At 66.9% G+C, this 12,930-nt stretch overlaps 1 protein-coding gene across 1 annotated transcript; it reads left to right on the forward strand.

Moving 5' to 3' along the window:
- The first annotated feature begins 506 nt into the window (after window positions 1-506).
- LOC134730235 (uncharacterized) lies at window positions 507-9,005 on the forward strand. Its single transcript, XM_063603658.1, has 4 exons — window positions 507-696; window positions 2,117-2,204; window positions 3,304-3,408; window positions 3,683-9,005. Exon 4 carries the CDS (start codon window positions 7,827-7,829, stop codon window positions 8,730-8,732), a length of 906 nt encoding a protein of 301 aa, XP_063459728.1. The 5' UTR covers window positions 507-696; window positions 2,117-2,204; window positions 3,304-3,408; window positions 3,683-7,826; the 3' UTR covers window positions 8,733-9,005.
- Window positions 9,006-12,930: the final 3,925 nt, after the last annotated feature.

A 12,930-nucleotide genomic window follows, 5' to 3' on the forward strand; every position in this document is an offset into this window, starting at 1 on the left:
ACCCCCACCCCTCTAAGGCCACCTAGGAGTGGAACCTGCAGCTGCCTCCCTGGGCTGGTCAAGACCCTTTCAACAGGGCCGGTGGGGCTGCCCCTGCAAGCTCACTCCCATGCCCCCATGCTCTCTTCAGGGGCCGCCAGCCACCAGGCTGGATGGAAGAGGGGGTGGGGGCGAGGGAGATAGGCCAGGACAAGCTGACCACAGCCCGAGCGTTCCCTGCCAGGCACCCCCTCTGCAGCCCCCACCCTGCCCTACCCAACCTGAGCCCCGGGAGAGAGTTCACCCAGCCTGCAGGCAGACCCAGATCACCCTCCCATGGACTCAGGAGCTGTCCCCAGCCCAGGCTGAACCCCAGACCCCTTTCAGTCCCCAAGGTCCATGCCAGTGAGGGTCGCTGCAAGCCCACGTGGTTGCCGGAGGTCCCTCCTCCAGCCCATCACTCCACTTTCTGGGAAGGACCCCCGGAGGCCTGGGGACTAAGCCCCGGTGCCGTGCCGGACTGCCCTGGTGGGCTGAGCGCACATCCCTTGTCTCTCTTAGGGAGCTCTGTGAGGGGCAGGACCGGGCCAGCAGCCGCTCAGGAAGCTGGAGCACGTGAGGGAAAAGCCCTGTCCCCACAGGGCTGAGGCTGGACGACGTCCGAGGAGGGGCTTCTGCCCGAGCCCAGGCCTTCCTTGGGGTGTGCTCCAGTAGCAGGTGCGCGTGCCGCCTGTGCCGTGGGTTGGAGGGGTGGAACGTGTACGTCCTGGCTGCCCCCGAGCTCTGGGGACCCCAAACTCCTGGAGCTTCTGCCTGAGCCTTTGGACCCCAACAGCCTGCAGGGGGCGCCATTGGGCCACCGGAGCCCCTTCTGCAGACCCGGCGCGACCGCACTCCTGCCAGGCCGTTCCTACCGCCTGGCCACAGGCCTCCAGGAGGGGCCCCCACCCTGGGGCGACGAGGAGCCACCTGGGCCCGCACCAGGCCTCCCCACAGGGCCTCCCCACCTGCCCCCTCCCCACCTGCCCCCTCCCCACCGCTCTCGCTCCCCACCGCGCCCCCTCCCCACCCAACGTGCCCCCTCCCCACTGCGCCCCCTCCCCACCCAACGTGCCCCCCACCGCGCCCCCTCCCCACCCAATGTGCCCCCTCCCCACTGCGCCCCCTCCCCACCCAACGTGCCCCCCACCACGCCCCCCTTTCCACCACGCCCCCCACCACGCCCCCTCCCCACCTGCCCCCTCCCCACCGCACCCCCTCCCCACCCAACGTGCCCCCCACCATGCCCCCTCCGCACCCAACGTGCCCCTGCCCCACCGCACCCCCTCCCCACCGCACCCCCTCCCCACCCAACGTGCCCCCCACCATGCCCCCTCCGCACCCAACGTGCCCCTGCCCCACCGCACCCCCTCCCCATCACGCCCCCTCCCCACCTGTCCCCCCACCACGACCCCTCCCCACCTGTTCCCTCCCCCTGCCCCCTCCCCACCACGACCCCTCCCCACCTGTCCCCTCCCCACCTGTCCCCTCCCCACCTCCCCCCCACTGCGCCCCCTCCCCAACGCACCCCCTCCCCAACATGCCCCCTCCCCACTGTGCCCCCTCCCCACCTGTCCCCTCCTCACCTGCCTCCTCAGCATAGCCCCCCCCACCTCCCCCTTCCCCACTATGCCCCCTCCTCACCACCCCCTCCCCACCTCCCCCTTCCCCACTATGCCCCCTCCTCACCACTCCCTCCCCACCTCCCCCTTCCCCACTATGCCCCCTCCTCACCACCCCCTCCCCACCAGCCCCTCACTGCAACTTTGCCTCCCCTCTGTTCCCTGGACCCTGCACACTCACCAGACCCCTGGAGGTTTGTGGAGGGCAGGGCTGGGGACTGGGAGGTTTCAGGCCATGCAGGGCTGGAGGCAGCACACCAGGCACCCTCGCTAGCTGAGGGTCTGGCCTAGCCTGATAGGGGGACTGCAGGACAGGGGGGCCCTGGCAAGGCCCAATCCCTCCCTCCCTCCCTACCCAACCCTGCCCAGCTGGGTTCTGGGAACACACCCTGTAACTGGGTGGCTGGGGATACGGCGCTCTACAGCCTGAACCACCAGTGGTACTCACTGGGTCCTCCAACTCTGCAATTCTGCAGGCATGGACCAGACTCCAAGAAACAGCCCCTCGAACGCGGCTGCCCCAGCCCGGTTCCAAACACCAGGCTGAGGCTGCACGGTTTGCAGGTGTGTCAAATGAATGAAGGAACAACTGTGCAGGCTCCAGGAACCCCCGCCCCACGGTCCCCGCCCCGGTCCCCGCCTCCCTTCCACTCAGGCCCCTCCCTCCAGGCCAGCAGGGGTGAGGTGAGGGCTTAGAGCCCCTGCAGACATCAGGGTGGGCGGGGCCCCTGCCCTGTGTCTCCTCTGTCCCTCGATGTCCATTCACACCCGTCTCCCCAAACCCCACTGACACGGACGGCCCCACCTGGCTGAGCTCACAGGAGCTCTGGGGCCCACTCTGCAGAGAGAGGAGGGGGCGGGGGGATGCACTTATGTTTGCTTCTGAGGGACAGTGGGCAGAGCAGGGCTGTTTGTGAGTGAGACACTCAGGCCCCGGGCCTCTGGACCCTCAAAGAAAGGGTTCCTGTGTGGGCCGGGGGGCTGCCTCTGCTGATAAGTGGTGGCCCGGCCACTTGGTGTCCAAAGGCCCCATGTCCGTCCACACTTAGAGACTGGGGATGTGGGAGGCTGTTCCGGCAGAGCCACAGTGTGGACACCATCCCAACGGGGCATCTGCAGGGGCGCACCTGTATGGGCAGAGCCGGGGCTGCTCTGAGCCCAAGGGGTTCCCAGAGGGAGTTCCTTCCCAGCCTAGTGGGGTGGGTCCAGGGCAGTGCTGGGGAGGCCAAGCTGCCAGCGTCCCACAGGGGCCCAGCGGCAGAGGGGAGTGTGAAGGCCCAGGGGCTTCTGCCCAGGGCGTGTGGTGACCCACCCTTGCCCCCTGCATGCCCGGTGGCTGAGGCCACACCCCACCTAGAGCATCCTGACAGCAGGAGCCCCGCTTGGTGCCAGGCAGTCCTGGCTGGGGTGGGGCAGGTGCCATACAGTTGGCCCTGGGTAGACCCTCACCCCGACCCCCCTGTGCCCACAGTGAAGCCCAGTGTCTCCATCGGTCAAGGTGGAGGTAGAATCCTGAGATTCGAAGGTTTCTCCACACACACTCATTCATTCACATGTCAAATGTGTACTGAGCACCATCTCTGTTCCCCGCACTGTTCCAGGCTCTGGGCATGACGTGTCAAATGTGTACTGAGAACCATCTCTGTTCCCCGCACTGTTCCAGGCTCTGGGCATGACGTGTCAAATGTGTACTGAGCACCATCTCTGTTCCCCGCACTGTTCCAGGCTCTGGGCATGGCAAGGACAGGACAGTCACAACAGGCCTGTGGTGAGAATCTTCTGGCCAGGGGCGGGGTGGGGAGCAGCAGCGTGAAGGAACCAGTAGACACACAGGTGCAGGCACACACACACACACACACACACTCCCATGGAACATGCCGGTTGGTGACAAGGCCGTGGGGGGCTGGAGGGTGAGGAGGAGAGGGAGTGAGCATCTTGGGTGGGTTCCAGATGCCCCTCAGAGGGGTCCTGCTGCTCCCATCAGGGTCCCCTGCCGCCACCCCACGATGGGGGCTCACCCAGCTCTGTCATGCTGTCTGCAGGGGCCCCTGACAAGCTCAAGGCCAGAGGAGCAGAAGCGCTCGGCGGGCGGGGCTGGCCTGCAGGGTCCTACCCTCCCACGGGTGTGGGGCTGCGTCGGAACTGGCCCAGCTCGCGGGGAGCAGATGGGAGCTGCATCCACGCTTCCAGGCCAGTGGTCGGGCTGGGCCTGGCTCTGTGCCCCCTCTAGGACCGCAGGCGGCCCCATGCCCTCTCTGTCCCGGGCCCAGCAACGCTGGGGCTCTTCTGGGCCAGGGAGGTGGCCTCTTTACCCCCAGGGTTCACCCACAACCCCCACCCCAGATGGACAGGGGCCACCTGGGGGGTGGTCCTGCAGCAGGCCAGGCAGCCCGGGACACTGAGTGGGCCCAGGGTGGGGGTACCTTGCACACACGCCGCGCTGGGGAGGCCTCGAGGAATCAGAAACACACGGCCGAGCAGCCCAGTGCCACGCCACCAGTCCACAGGCGCTCACCCGCAGCCACCACCAGAGCAGACCCAGACAGCAGGGACCTGCCGGGCACTCCTCCCTCCACCCGCACCATCCCTGCTGGGGACGTCCATCTGTGTCCCCACGACCCTGCCAGGCTCACTGGCTATCCAGGCCCGGAGGCTCCTGCCTGTGCACCCAGCTCTCCAGGTTAAGGTGCGCCTGCCAAGCAGGGAGCTGCTCCCAGGAGAGTGTCCCCTCCCCAGCCCGAACCTGTGGCCTGGAGGAGCCTGGGCCACACCCGCAGAGCTCAGGGGCCTTTGTCACCCCCAATGCTGGTGATGAGGTGCAGGCCCCGGGACAAGGCCATGCTGCTCACTCGCCTCTGTGTGGTCAGCACTCTGGACAGCCCAGCATGGGTGGGGATGGAGGCGGGCCCTCAGCATTGAGGGCCTTCCTGGAGGTGGGGGCTCCTGAGCTGGGCCCCAGCGTGGGAGGGAGCATGGCCAGGCTGGGCCCTCTCCTAGAGGAGGCTGGGAATCCTGGTCAGTGCCCGACCTGCCCCACCTCTCAGCTGTCGAGAGGGTCCACAGTGTTCCCCTGGGAGGCCACACCTGGCCGGAGAGCAGCCCAAGCTGGGCGGATTCAGGCTGGATCTCCCCCGCCCCAACGTGCCCACGGCACAGCTCATTTCCCTCTGCGCCAGGTGCTGGCTCCTCTGCCAGGAACATGAGCTCATTTCGCCCTCTCAGGCAGGGTAGGGCAAGGCAGACCCCAACCCACAGGCGACGTGCCTCTCTGCCCCGCCCCAGGTAATCCACTCAGCTGGGGAACGGTGACCTCCCCTCAGCCCAGAGGGGCTCTGATTCGGGAGCCCAGGACAGCGGGCAGGGTCCTGCCGGGCAGCCGGATGGGCATGGTGCAGGCACAGGCTCAGGGGCAGCACAGGACGCCTGCCCCGCCCACCGGCCAGGGGTCAGGCCTCTGGAGATCCAGGGGAGGGCGCCCTCCTCCACATAGGCCTGGGAAGAGGAGGGCGGGCGATGATGGTGGTTGTTGTCGTTGACTCGCTTCTCCCACTTCTCCGAGCTCAGGCGGCAGAGGCCTGCCTCCTCGCCAAGCAGGAAGCGCCAGGGGCTCTCCCCTCGGGCTGCCAGCCAGGCCTCCTCGGCATTTCTGGGAACCCCCTCCCCACACGCCCAGAAAGCAGGAAGGCACCTCTGCCCCGAGCCCAGGCTTGTCTGGTCCCAGGTGCCCCTCCTCTGGCTGGGGGCCGCTGGGTGTGGCTGAGCTGCAGGGGTAGGAGAAGGCTTCCTGGAGGAAGTGCCCGGGGCCTCGCAGGGCACCAGCCTGTGGGGACTTGGGGTGCTGGTGGTGAGGCCTCTTGGCAAAGGGGAGGAGGCAGAGGAGATGGGAACCAGGTGGGGGGCTCTGGGGTCCCAGCTGGGGGCAGCACCCCCTTCTCTCCTGCTGTCCCCTTGTCCATGGCCAGGTCCTGGCCTGTCTTCTCACTGAAGTCCCCAAGCCCCCAACCTGAAACCCAGGCCCCTGACTCCACCCGCGAGAGGAGACACTCTCCAGGCCAGCCACCACCCGATGGGGACAGTCATAGACCCGTGACCTGGGGCTGCAGGAGGCCCCAGCCCTACCTCCAGCAAAGCCACAGGACCTGCACCCACTCCTGTGGAGACCTCAGAGGGAAGCGTGGCAGGGTCCCTACCTGCTGGGGGCTGGGGGTGGGGGGTCTTACAGGACTTCAGATCCCAGGAGCCCCTCCCTGGAAAAACCCACAGAGCAGTGCCGGCCCCACCTGGGAGCCCCGTCAAGCACTTCCTGTTCCCGGGCCCACGTGGAGGAGGGTGCCCTCTCGGGGATCTCCAGAAGCCGGAGACAGGCACCCTCCCCACTTTCCATCTGGGACCTGAAACTCCAGGGTCAGGGGCTTAGCATGTGGACGGCAGCCCCTGGGCACTGGGACCCAGGTGGGTGCCCTGCCCTGGGACCCGAGTCAGAAGCAGCGAGTCTCCAGCCCGCGAGGGGCCCAGGCGTGGGGCGAGGGGCACCGGGGGGTAGCCTTGGACAGTGGCCTTTGGGGCCTGTGCTTTGGAGCATGCAATGGGGGTGGGGACCCCCAGCCCAGGGTGTGGGCACCAGACTGGCTTGGGGAAGTCATAGTGGGAGCTGCCACCGCCAGAGACCCGGGAAGTGGCCACTGGTCTCTGAGCCTCCACAGATAAGACTGGCCTGAGCCCAGCCGTGGCCACACCGAGCCGTCACTGGGGCCACTGCCAGGTCAGGCATGCTGCCCCCAGCCCGACACCATGGGGAGTTGTGTGTCCCAGCCACCAGCTTGCTCCTCCCCGGCAGACGACTGCCCGGCCCCGTGCTCCTCCCCAGGGGGAGCCTGGCACCTGGAGTCCTCTGGACTTCAGGCACTGCTTCTGGCAGGTGGGAGGGGACAGCCAGTGAGGATCTGTCACCAGTCCTGAGGTGGGACAGGCAGCTGGGGAGAGAAAAGTGGCCCATCCTGGGGGCGTGTGGGGAGGAGGGCTGGCGGAGCCCTGAGCCTACCACCCGGCACCCGGGAGAGCCCAGCCAGGCTCACAGCAGAAGCTGCCATCTCCTCGGGCCATGGAGCTGGGCCGCGTGTCTTTACTGGGGCCGCTTGAGGCCCTGAGACCTGAAGGGAGACAGGGGCTGTGATGGGGAAGCCTTGGACTCAGGCACAAGACAGTTGCTCTCAGCAGGGCTCTCCTGGGCGCCATCGCCCACAACAGGGAGAGGCCTACAGACAGCCCTGTGCTGGGGGGCTGGGAAGGTGGCTGCCGCCTGAGGCCAGGGAGGGGGACCTGAACACTGAAGGCTAAGGCAGGGGTGGAGAGCTCCCTGGAGGAGGCATTCAGGCTGAGAGGCCTCAGAGCAGGTGTGGGCAGCCTCTAGGCAGCAGACGGCCAGGCGGGGCACAGATGGGAGAGATAGCTGCCGCTGGCTGTCCCATGTGTGGCCTGGCCCTGTCCCGGACCCAGCACCTGCCCCACACCTGTCAGACGGCTCCCCAGAGAGCAGCCACCAGTTCCCAAGGCTGAGGTGTGTTTTTCATCAGCCACTGAAGCCTGAGGCATAGCAGAGGCACTCAGGCTGGGGCAGGGGCCAGGCAGGAGCCAGCCACAGCGTGAGGTAGCCCTCCAGGGCCCCCTTGAACTCCAAATCTGCCCTGGGCCAGGGTGACTGTCAGATGGATCTCAGATGGGTCTTATCGGGGCATTCACCAAGGAGGCTTCCTGGGGGAGGTGGGGCCTGGAGGACAGAGAAGTAGAGGCCACGTTGGCACAGAGCAGGGCGGTCCACACGAGTCAGGCATGTCCTAGGAACTGGGCAAGGGCAGGCGTGGGAACAAGCCAGGTGCCTCCTGGGCAGCTCTGGGTCCAATCCTTGCCCCCCACCATGTAGCAACACCCCTGGAGGACACGGGGCAGTGGGCGCAGCAAAGCCCCCCGCACTGGCCCCCACCGCCTCCTCTGTGCCACCAGCTTTCAGGGAAGCCACGAAGGCAGCCTGGGCGGGGGCCAGACGCCCTGCAAGTCCGCGGCCCCCATGCCCAATCAGCACGATCCGATTTCATAACCAGCCTGGATTCTGCCCCAGCTGAGGAAGGAGTATAAAACCCAATATATTTTAATTATATCTTTGAGGGCCATGAGCACAATCGTTTCCAGATGGGGGCCCCGCTGAGGGCCTCGCTGCCCGCAGGTTCTGGGCTGGGGGAGGAAGGGAGCACAGGCCACAGCCCACGAGGCCACAGGGCCCCGGACGCGGCTCCCGCCCAGCACTCGCCGCAGGGCCGCTGCCGAGCCAAGACTGTGATTGGTCATGCTTTCCATCTACAGATGGGGGAACTGAGGCTTGGGGAAGCCGGCTTGGAGCTGACTTGTTGGGATGGTACCGCCAGAAGCAGAGAGGCTAGTGCCCCAACTTGGAGGCCCTTCCAGACTGGGACATCTGGGGGGTGGCCTCGCCCAGGCCCTAAAACGGGCCAGCCAGCTAGAGACCAGAGTGTCAGGATCTTGGGTCACACGCCCAGGTACCGGGGGCAGGGGAGGGGCCCAGGCCATGCCACGCCCATGGATGGGCCAAGCTGCCATGCCCCTGGGATGGCGCCGACTCTAGCCACACTCCAGGCAAGCGGGGGGCACATCCCTGAAGCCACAATGGCCCAGGCTGCCGAGTGGAACCTCAGAGCTGGACAGGGCCCCCAACACCCATGCTTCAGCTCCATCCAGGCTGGGAAAGTGCCTAGACACCCCAGAGCCTTCTTCAGCCAGAGTGAAAACTGGGCCAGGCAGGGACCCAGTGGGGCTTCCCCGACCTGTTCAGGGACGACCTGGCCCCTGGCGGGGTGTGATACAGGCACAGCAATGGCGGCCCCTGGCTCCCACCCACAGCCAGGCAGAGAGATGGAAGGTCGCTGGGCGGTCAGCAATGGGGCCTTCGGAAGTCTGCTGGCTAATGAGATTTGCCCACTCGGCCTTCCCGGCTCTTCCTGTGGCGGAGGCAGGCCTGGCGTCTGCCCGGAACCCCTCCCTTCCCCAGCAAAGCTGCACCCCCACCCCAGGAGGGGCTGATGACCTAGCTGGAGTCCTGTGGAGGCAGGACAGCCACAGGACCCTGCCTGCGTGAGGACCCGGCACGGGTGGCGCAGCAAAGGCTGAGAGGGGCCGAGACTCCATTCCTGCCTCCGTGCCAGCCTGAGCGGGAGCTCTGGCCCTGACCTGGGATAGAGGTGCCTGGGCATGGGCTCAGGGCTATGGAGTCCGCACCCCAGGCAGCCCCAGCTCACCCGCTGCCTGCCTCAGTGCCCCCACAATAAAATGGGCATACAGCAGAACAGAGGCCTGGCGACTGTACGGCGCACCTAGGACAGGAGCCATGCCCACCGGGCACTGAGACCCTGCTCTCTCTCTCCTGACCCTGCTGTGGGTGGGGGATGATCCACCGCAAACCCCCACCTCTTGCTGCAGCCAAAGACCTAGAGGTGACCCCAGCCCTGGCCTTGCTCCTTGCAAGCCCCCACAGGGACTGAAGGGATGAGAAGAACTTGGCCCTGGGGAAAGCCCGCCCCCCATGGTACCCCAGGTCCTGGCCAGGCTGTAGCCCGGCCCCCATGGTGCCCCAGGTCCTGGCCAGGCTGTAGCCCGGCCCCCATGGTGCCCCAGGTCCTGGCCAGGCTGTAGCCCGGCCCCCAAGGCCAGTGTGGGAGCACTGGGGTGCCCCAGGTCCTGGCCAGGCCGTAGCCCGGCCCCCAAGGCCAATGTGGGAGCACCGGGGTACCCCAGGTCCTGGCCAGGCTGTAGCCCGGCCCCCAAGGCCAATGTGGGAGCACCGGGGTGCCCCAGGTCCTGGCCAGGCTGTAGCCCGGCCCCCAAGGCCAGTGTGGGAGCACCGGGGTACCCCAGGTCCTGGCCAGGCTGTAGCCCGGCCCCCAAGGCCAGTGTGGGAGCACCGGGGTACCCCAGGTCCTGGCCAGGCTGTAGCCCGGCCCCCAAGGCCAGTGTGGGAGCACCGGGGTACCCCAGGTCCTGGCCAGGCTGTAGCCCGGCCCCCAAGGCCAATGTGGGAGCACCGGGGTACCCCAGGTCCTGGCCAGGCTGTAGCCCGGCCCCCAAGGCCAGTGTGGGAGCACCGGGGTACCCCAGGTCCTGGCCAGGCTGTAGCCCGGCCCCCAAGGCCAGTGTGGGAGCACCGGGGTACCCCAGGTCCTGGCCAGGCTGTAGCCCAGCCCCCATGGCCAGTGTGGGAGCACCGGGACACCCCAGGTCCTGGCCAGGCTGTCCAGGGAGGAGTCCTGAGGGCCGGGCCGGTGGGCCAGTGGTGTCTATGCCATCCTCCTTCCTCTTGGTGCCCGCCTGGTGACCCCAAGATGGCCCAAGCGAGTGGAGGTGGGCAGGGGCAAGGACCTGCGATGCCCTGGGCTCCATGCCTCTGGCCCAGGGGCACCCACAGCAGACGTGACCTCATCCTTGGGCCTCAGCCTGCTTGGAGCGGGAGGGGTGGGGGTGCCTACAGGGCCCCTTGAGGCAGGTGTGGGTGCTCATTCACACCGGGCTCCCCAGGGCTGGTGACCAGCTCCGTCCCACCAGAGATGGCCCCCAGCGCTGCTCCAGGCAGGGGGAGGTGGCAGCAGCACACTGCCTGTGCCAGGACCCTGGAGGCTGGGCTCTGGCCGTGGGTGCACCCCTGGGGCCCCAAAAATCACTAATGCCAGCGGCACAGGCAATGATGCAGTGGATCCCCTTGATGGGTCCCCGTCCCACACCTGGCCGCCTGCCCTTGGGGTTTCATTTATGGAAGGGCTCAGAAAACCCCACACACCTTCCAGTGACAGCTCCCAGGATTCAGGGAGATGCTGACTTCCATTTCAACTCCCAGCTCCACGTCCACGCCTCCCACCTGCCCACCCACTTCCCATCCACTCATCTCCCTCCAGCTCCATACGTCCACCCTTTCTATGCCCCCATAATCCCCCCATCCCCCCACCCAACCCCCACCCCCACCCTGTCTCCACTCCTACCTCATCCCCACCCCCACCCCAGCCCTCCCTCTTCTCCTGCCTTGAGCATGAGCATTCTGCCCTCTGCACACCAAGCGGCCACCCACAGACCTCTCGACTCCTCCAGGCCTCCGGCCACCGCCTTGTCACCTCGGTACCCCTCCCACCCGCCACTGACCCCCCCATCCTCCAGGGCCAGCCGAGTGCCCTTCCCCCAGGCACGCGGCCCATCAGCCCCAAGTCCTGCACCACAGTCCCCGCCCCATTCTGTCACTCCTCCTGTCCGTCAGTCCGTCCGTCCATCAGTAAACATTTACTGGCCACGTTCATTGTCCCAGGCATTTGGGGATGCAGCTGCATTCTCACCAAGCTCCCAGTCTGCCCCGGGGAGAAGGAAATACAGGCCAGGCAGCAGCTAGTGGTGATGGGCCTTCTGATGAAAGCGGGGGTGATGTGGGGGGCAGGAGGGTGACAGGAAAGAGCCAGTGGGGACAGCGGGCAGCAGGGCGAGAGGGCAGAAGGCTTGAGGGAGCCCAGTTGGACCTCGTGGGCACCTGCCGCGTGCTGTGCTGGTCTGAGAGCCAGAAGAGGAAGCTGAGGGCCCACTTGGGGCCACTGGGCATGGGCTGTGGGAGGGAACAGCGCTCCCATCTGTTGGGACCTGACGGGTCTCAGAGGACACTGCGTTCCCTGCCAGAAACCATCCCTGGGGCAGGGAGGGTAAGGCAGGCCCCAGCTGGAACGGGGCGGGGAGGGGAGCGGCACAGCCCCAGGTGCCTCAGCCTCAGCCTAGGGCTCTGGGGACGCCCAACCCGGACAGGCCTGGGCAGGTGGATGGAGGTGGGCTGATATCTTCATGACACCAGCAACTGCCCGGCTGATGCCCGCCACTACCTGGTGGCATCTGGCCACAGTGAGCACCGCAGAGCTCCAGCCATCCTGCATAGCTGCCTCAGCCCTGAGTCCAGAGCCACCATCAGGGAGGCCTCTCCTGTCTAGTGGTGAAGGGAGACTCAGTGTGACCTCCGTACGCCAGCCCCTTCCCTGCACGTCCCAGGGCCACTGGCTCAGAAAGCCCCTCCCTTCGGCTGCCAGGGCCCTGCCCGAGTGTGGGGCACTCCCAGGCCCTGGGCCAGCGGAAGCAGTTCCGGGAGACTGCGCAGGCCAGGAAAGCCCAGGTGGCCTGGGAGGTCAGCAGCCACTGGCAGGGTCCACCCCAGTCCACCCCAGGCCAGCCCTGTGCCCTCCTTTGCTGGGGTCTGGGCCGCAGGATACACGGTGGGGTGTGAGGCGGCGGCAGGTGAGGAGGGTCTCTTTCTTGGCCTCCCTGTAGCCCCGGCCAGCTGAAATAGAACTGGAGAAACACAAGAAGCTTGGCCGGGGCCCCCAGCAAGCAAGGGGGAGCAGCAGGCTGCTGGAGTGGGAAGTGGGGTCCTGGTGAGGTTCTGGGCCCACTACTCCATTCCCCTCCCTCTGGGTAGGCACAGAGTTGGGTGCGGGGGAGCGGGGAGAAGGCCCCTCCTTCCCTGGCACCCGCTCTGTTTGTCTCATTGGTGCCTACCTGTCCCCCAGGCCACAGGGCAGCTCACTGGGGAGAAGAGGGACCCAGGATCCTGAGGGGGTCAGGGCCAGTTTCCACCCACCAGTCAGGCTCCCCAGAGCTGACCTCGGGCTGGCGCCCAGGGCCTACAGAGTCCCCTGCGCTTTCCCTGAGAAAGAAGGACCTGCCCAGGCTCTCAACAGCCCACCCGGGCCCTTCTGGGCTGGGTTTCCAGGGCCCTTGTCCCACCCTTCCCCAGCTCCCAGAATGCTGGCCAGATAGACTGTGACCGTGTGACCAAGGCAAAGACAAACTGTGGCCGCCCCGGGCCCTGATTAGCAACAAATCCCAGGAAGTTTCCGCCCCACTTTCCGCCCCATCCTGAAACCCCATCTCCGCAGCCCGACAGCTGTAATCCCACCAGTCACCCATCGGGGCCGGGCCTGGGCCTCCAGCCCCACTGCACCTCTGCCTTCCCCGCTGGAGGGGGTCATGCCCCCACTTTAGGGACGAGTTGACCGAGGGGCCGGGAGCTGGCCCTGCCCACGGAGGCCTCTCCACCTGGCGTTTGCTCTAACATGGGTGGAGACTCCCCACGGCTCCCAGCTTGGGAAGCCCTTCTGTGGCTGGGGCCGGAGCCCACGAATGCCTGGTGGCGCCCATGGGCCTGGTGTTAGGGGACTGTGAGAGACCATGTGTTTCTTGAGGTCCCTCAGGTGCCCAGACAGCCTCC

The sequence above is a fragment of the Pan paniscus genome, chromosome 3 (assembly GCF_029289425.2).
Source record: "Pan paniscus chromosome 3, NHGRI_mPanPan1-v2.0_pri, whole genome shotgun sequence".
Taxonomy (NCBI): Eukaryota; Metazoa; Chordata; class Mammalia; order Primates; family Hominidae; genus Pan; species Pan paniscus.

Coding starts and splice junctions, on each gene's coding strand:
- LOC134730235 (XM_063603658.1), top strand. CDS start 7,827: ATGGGGGCCCCGCTGAGGGCCTCGCTGCCCGCAGGTTCTGGGCTGGGG.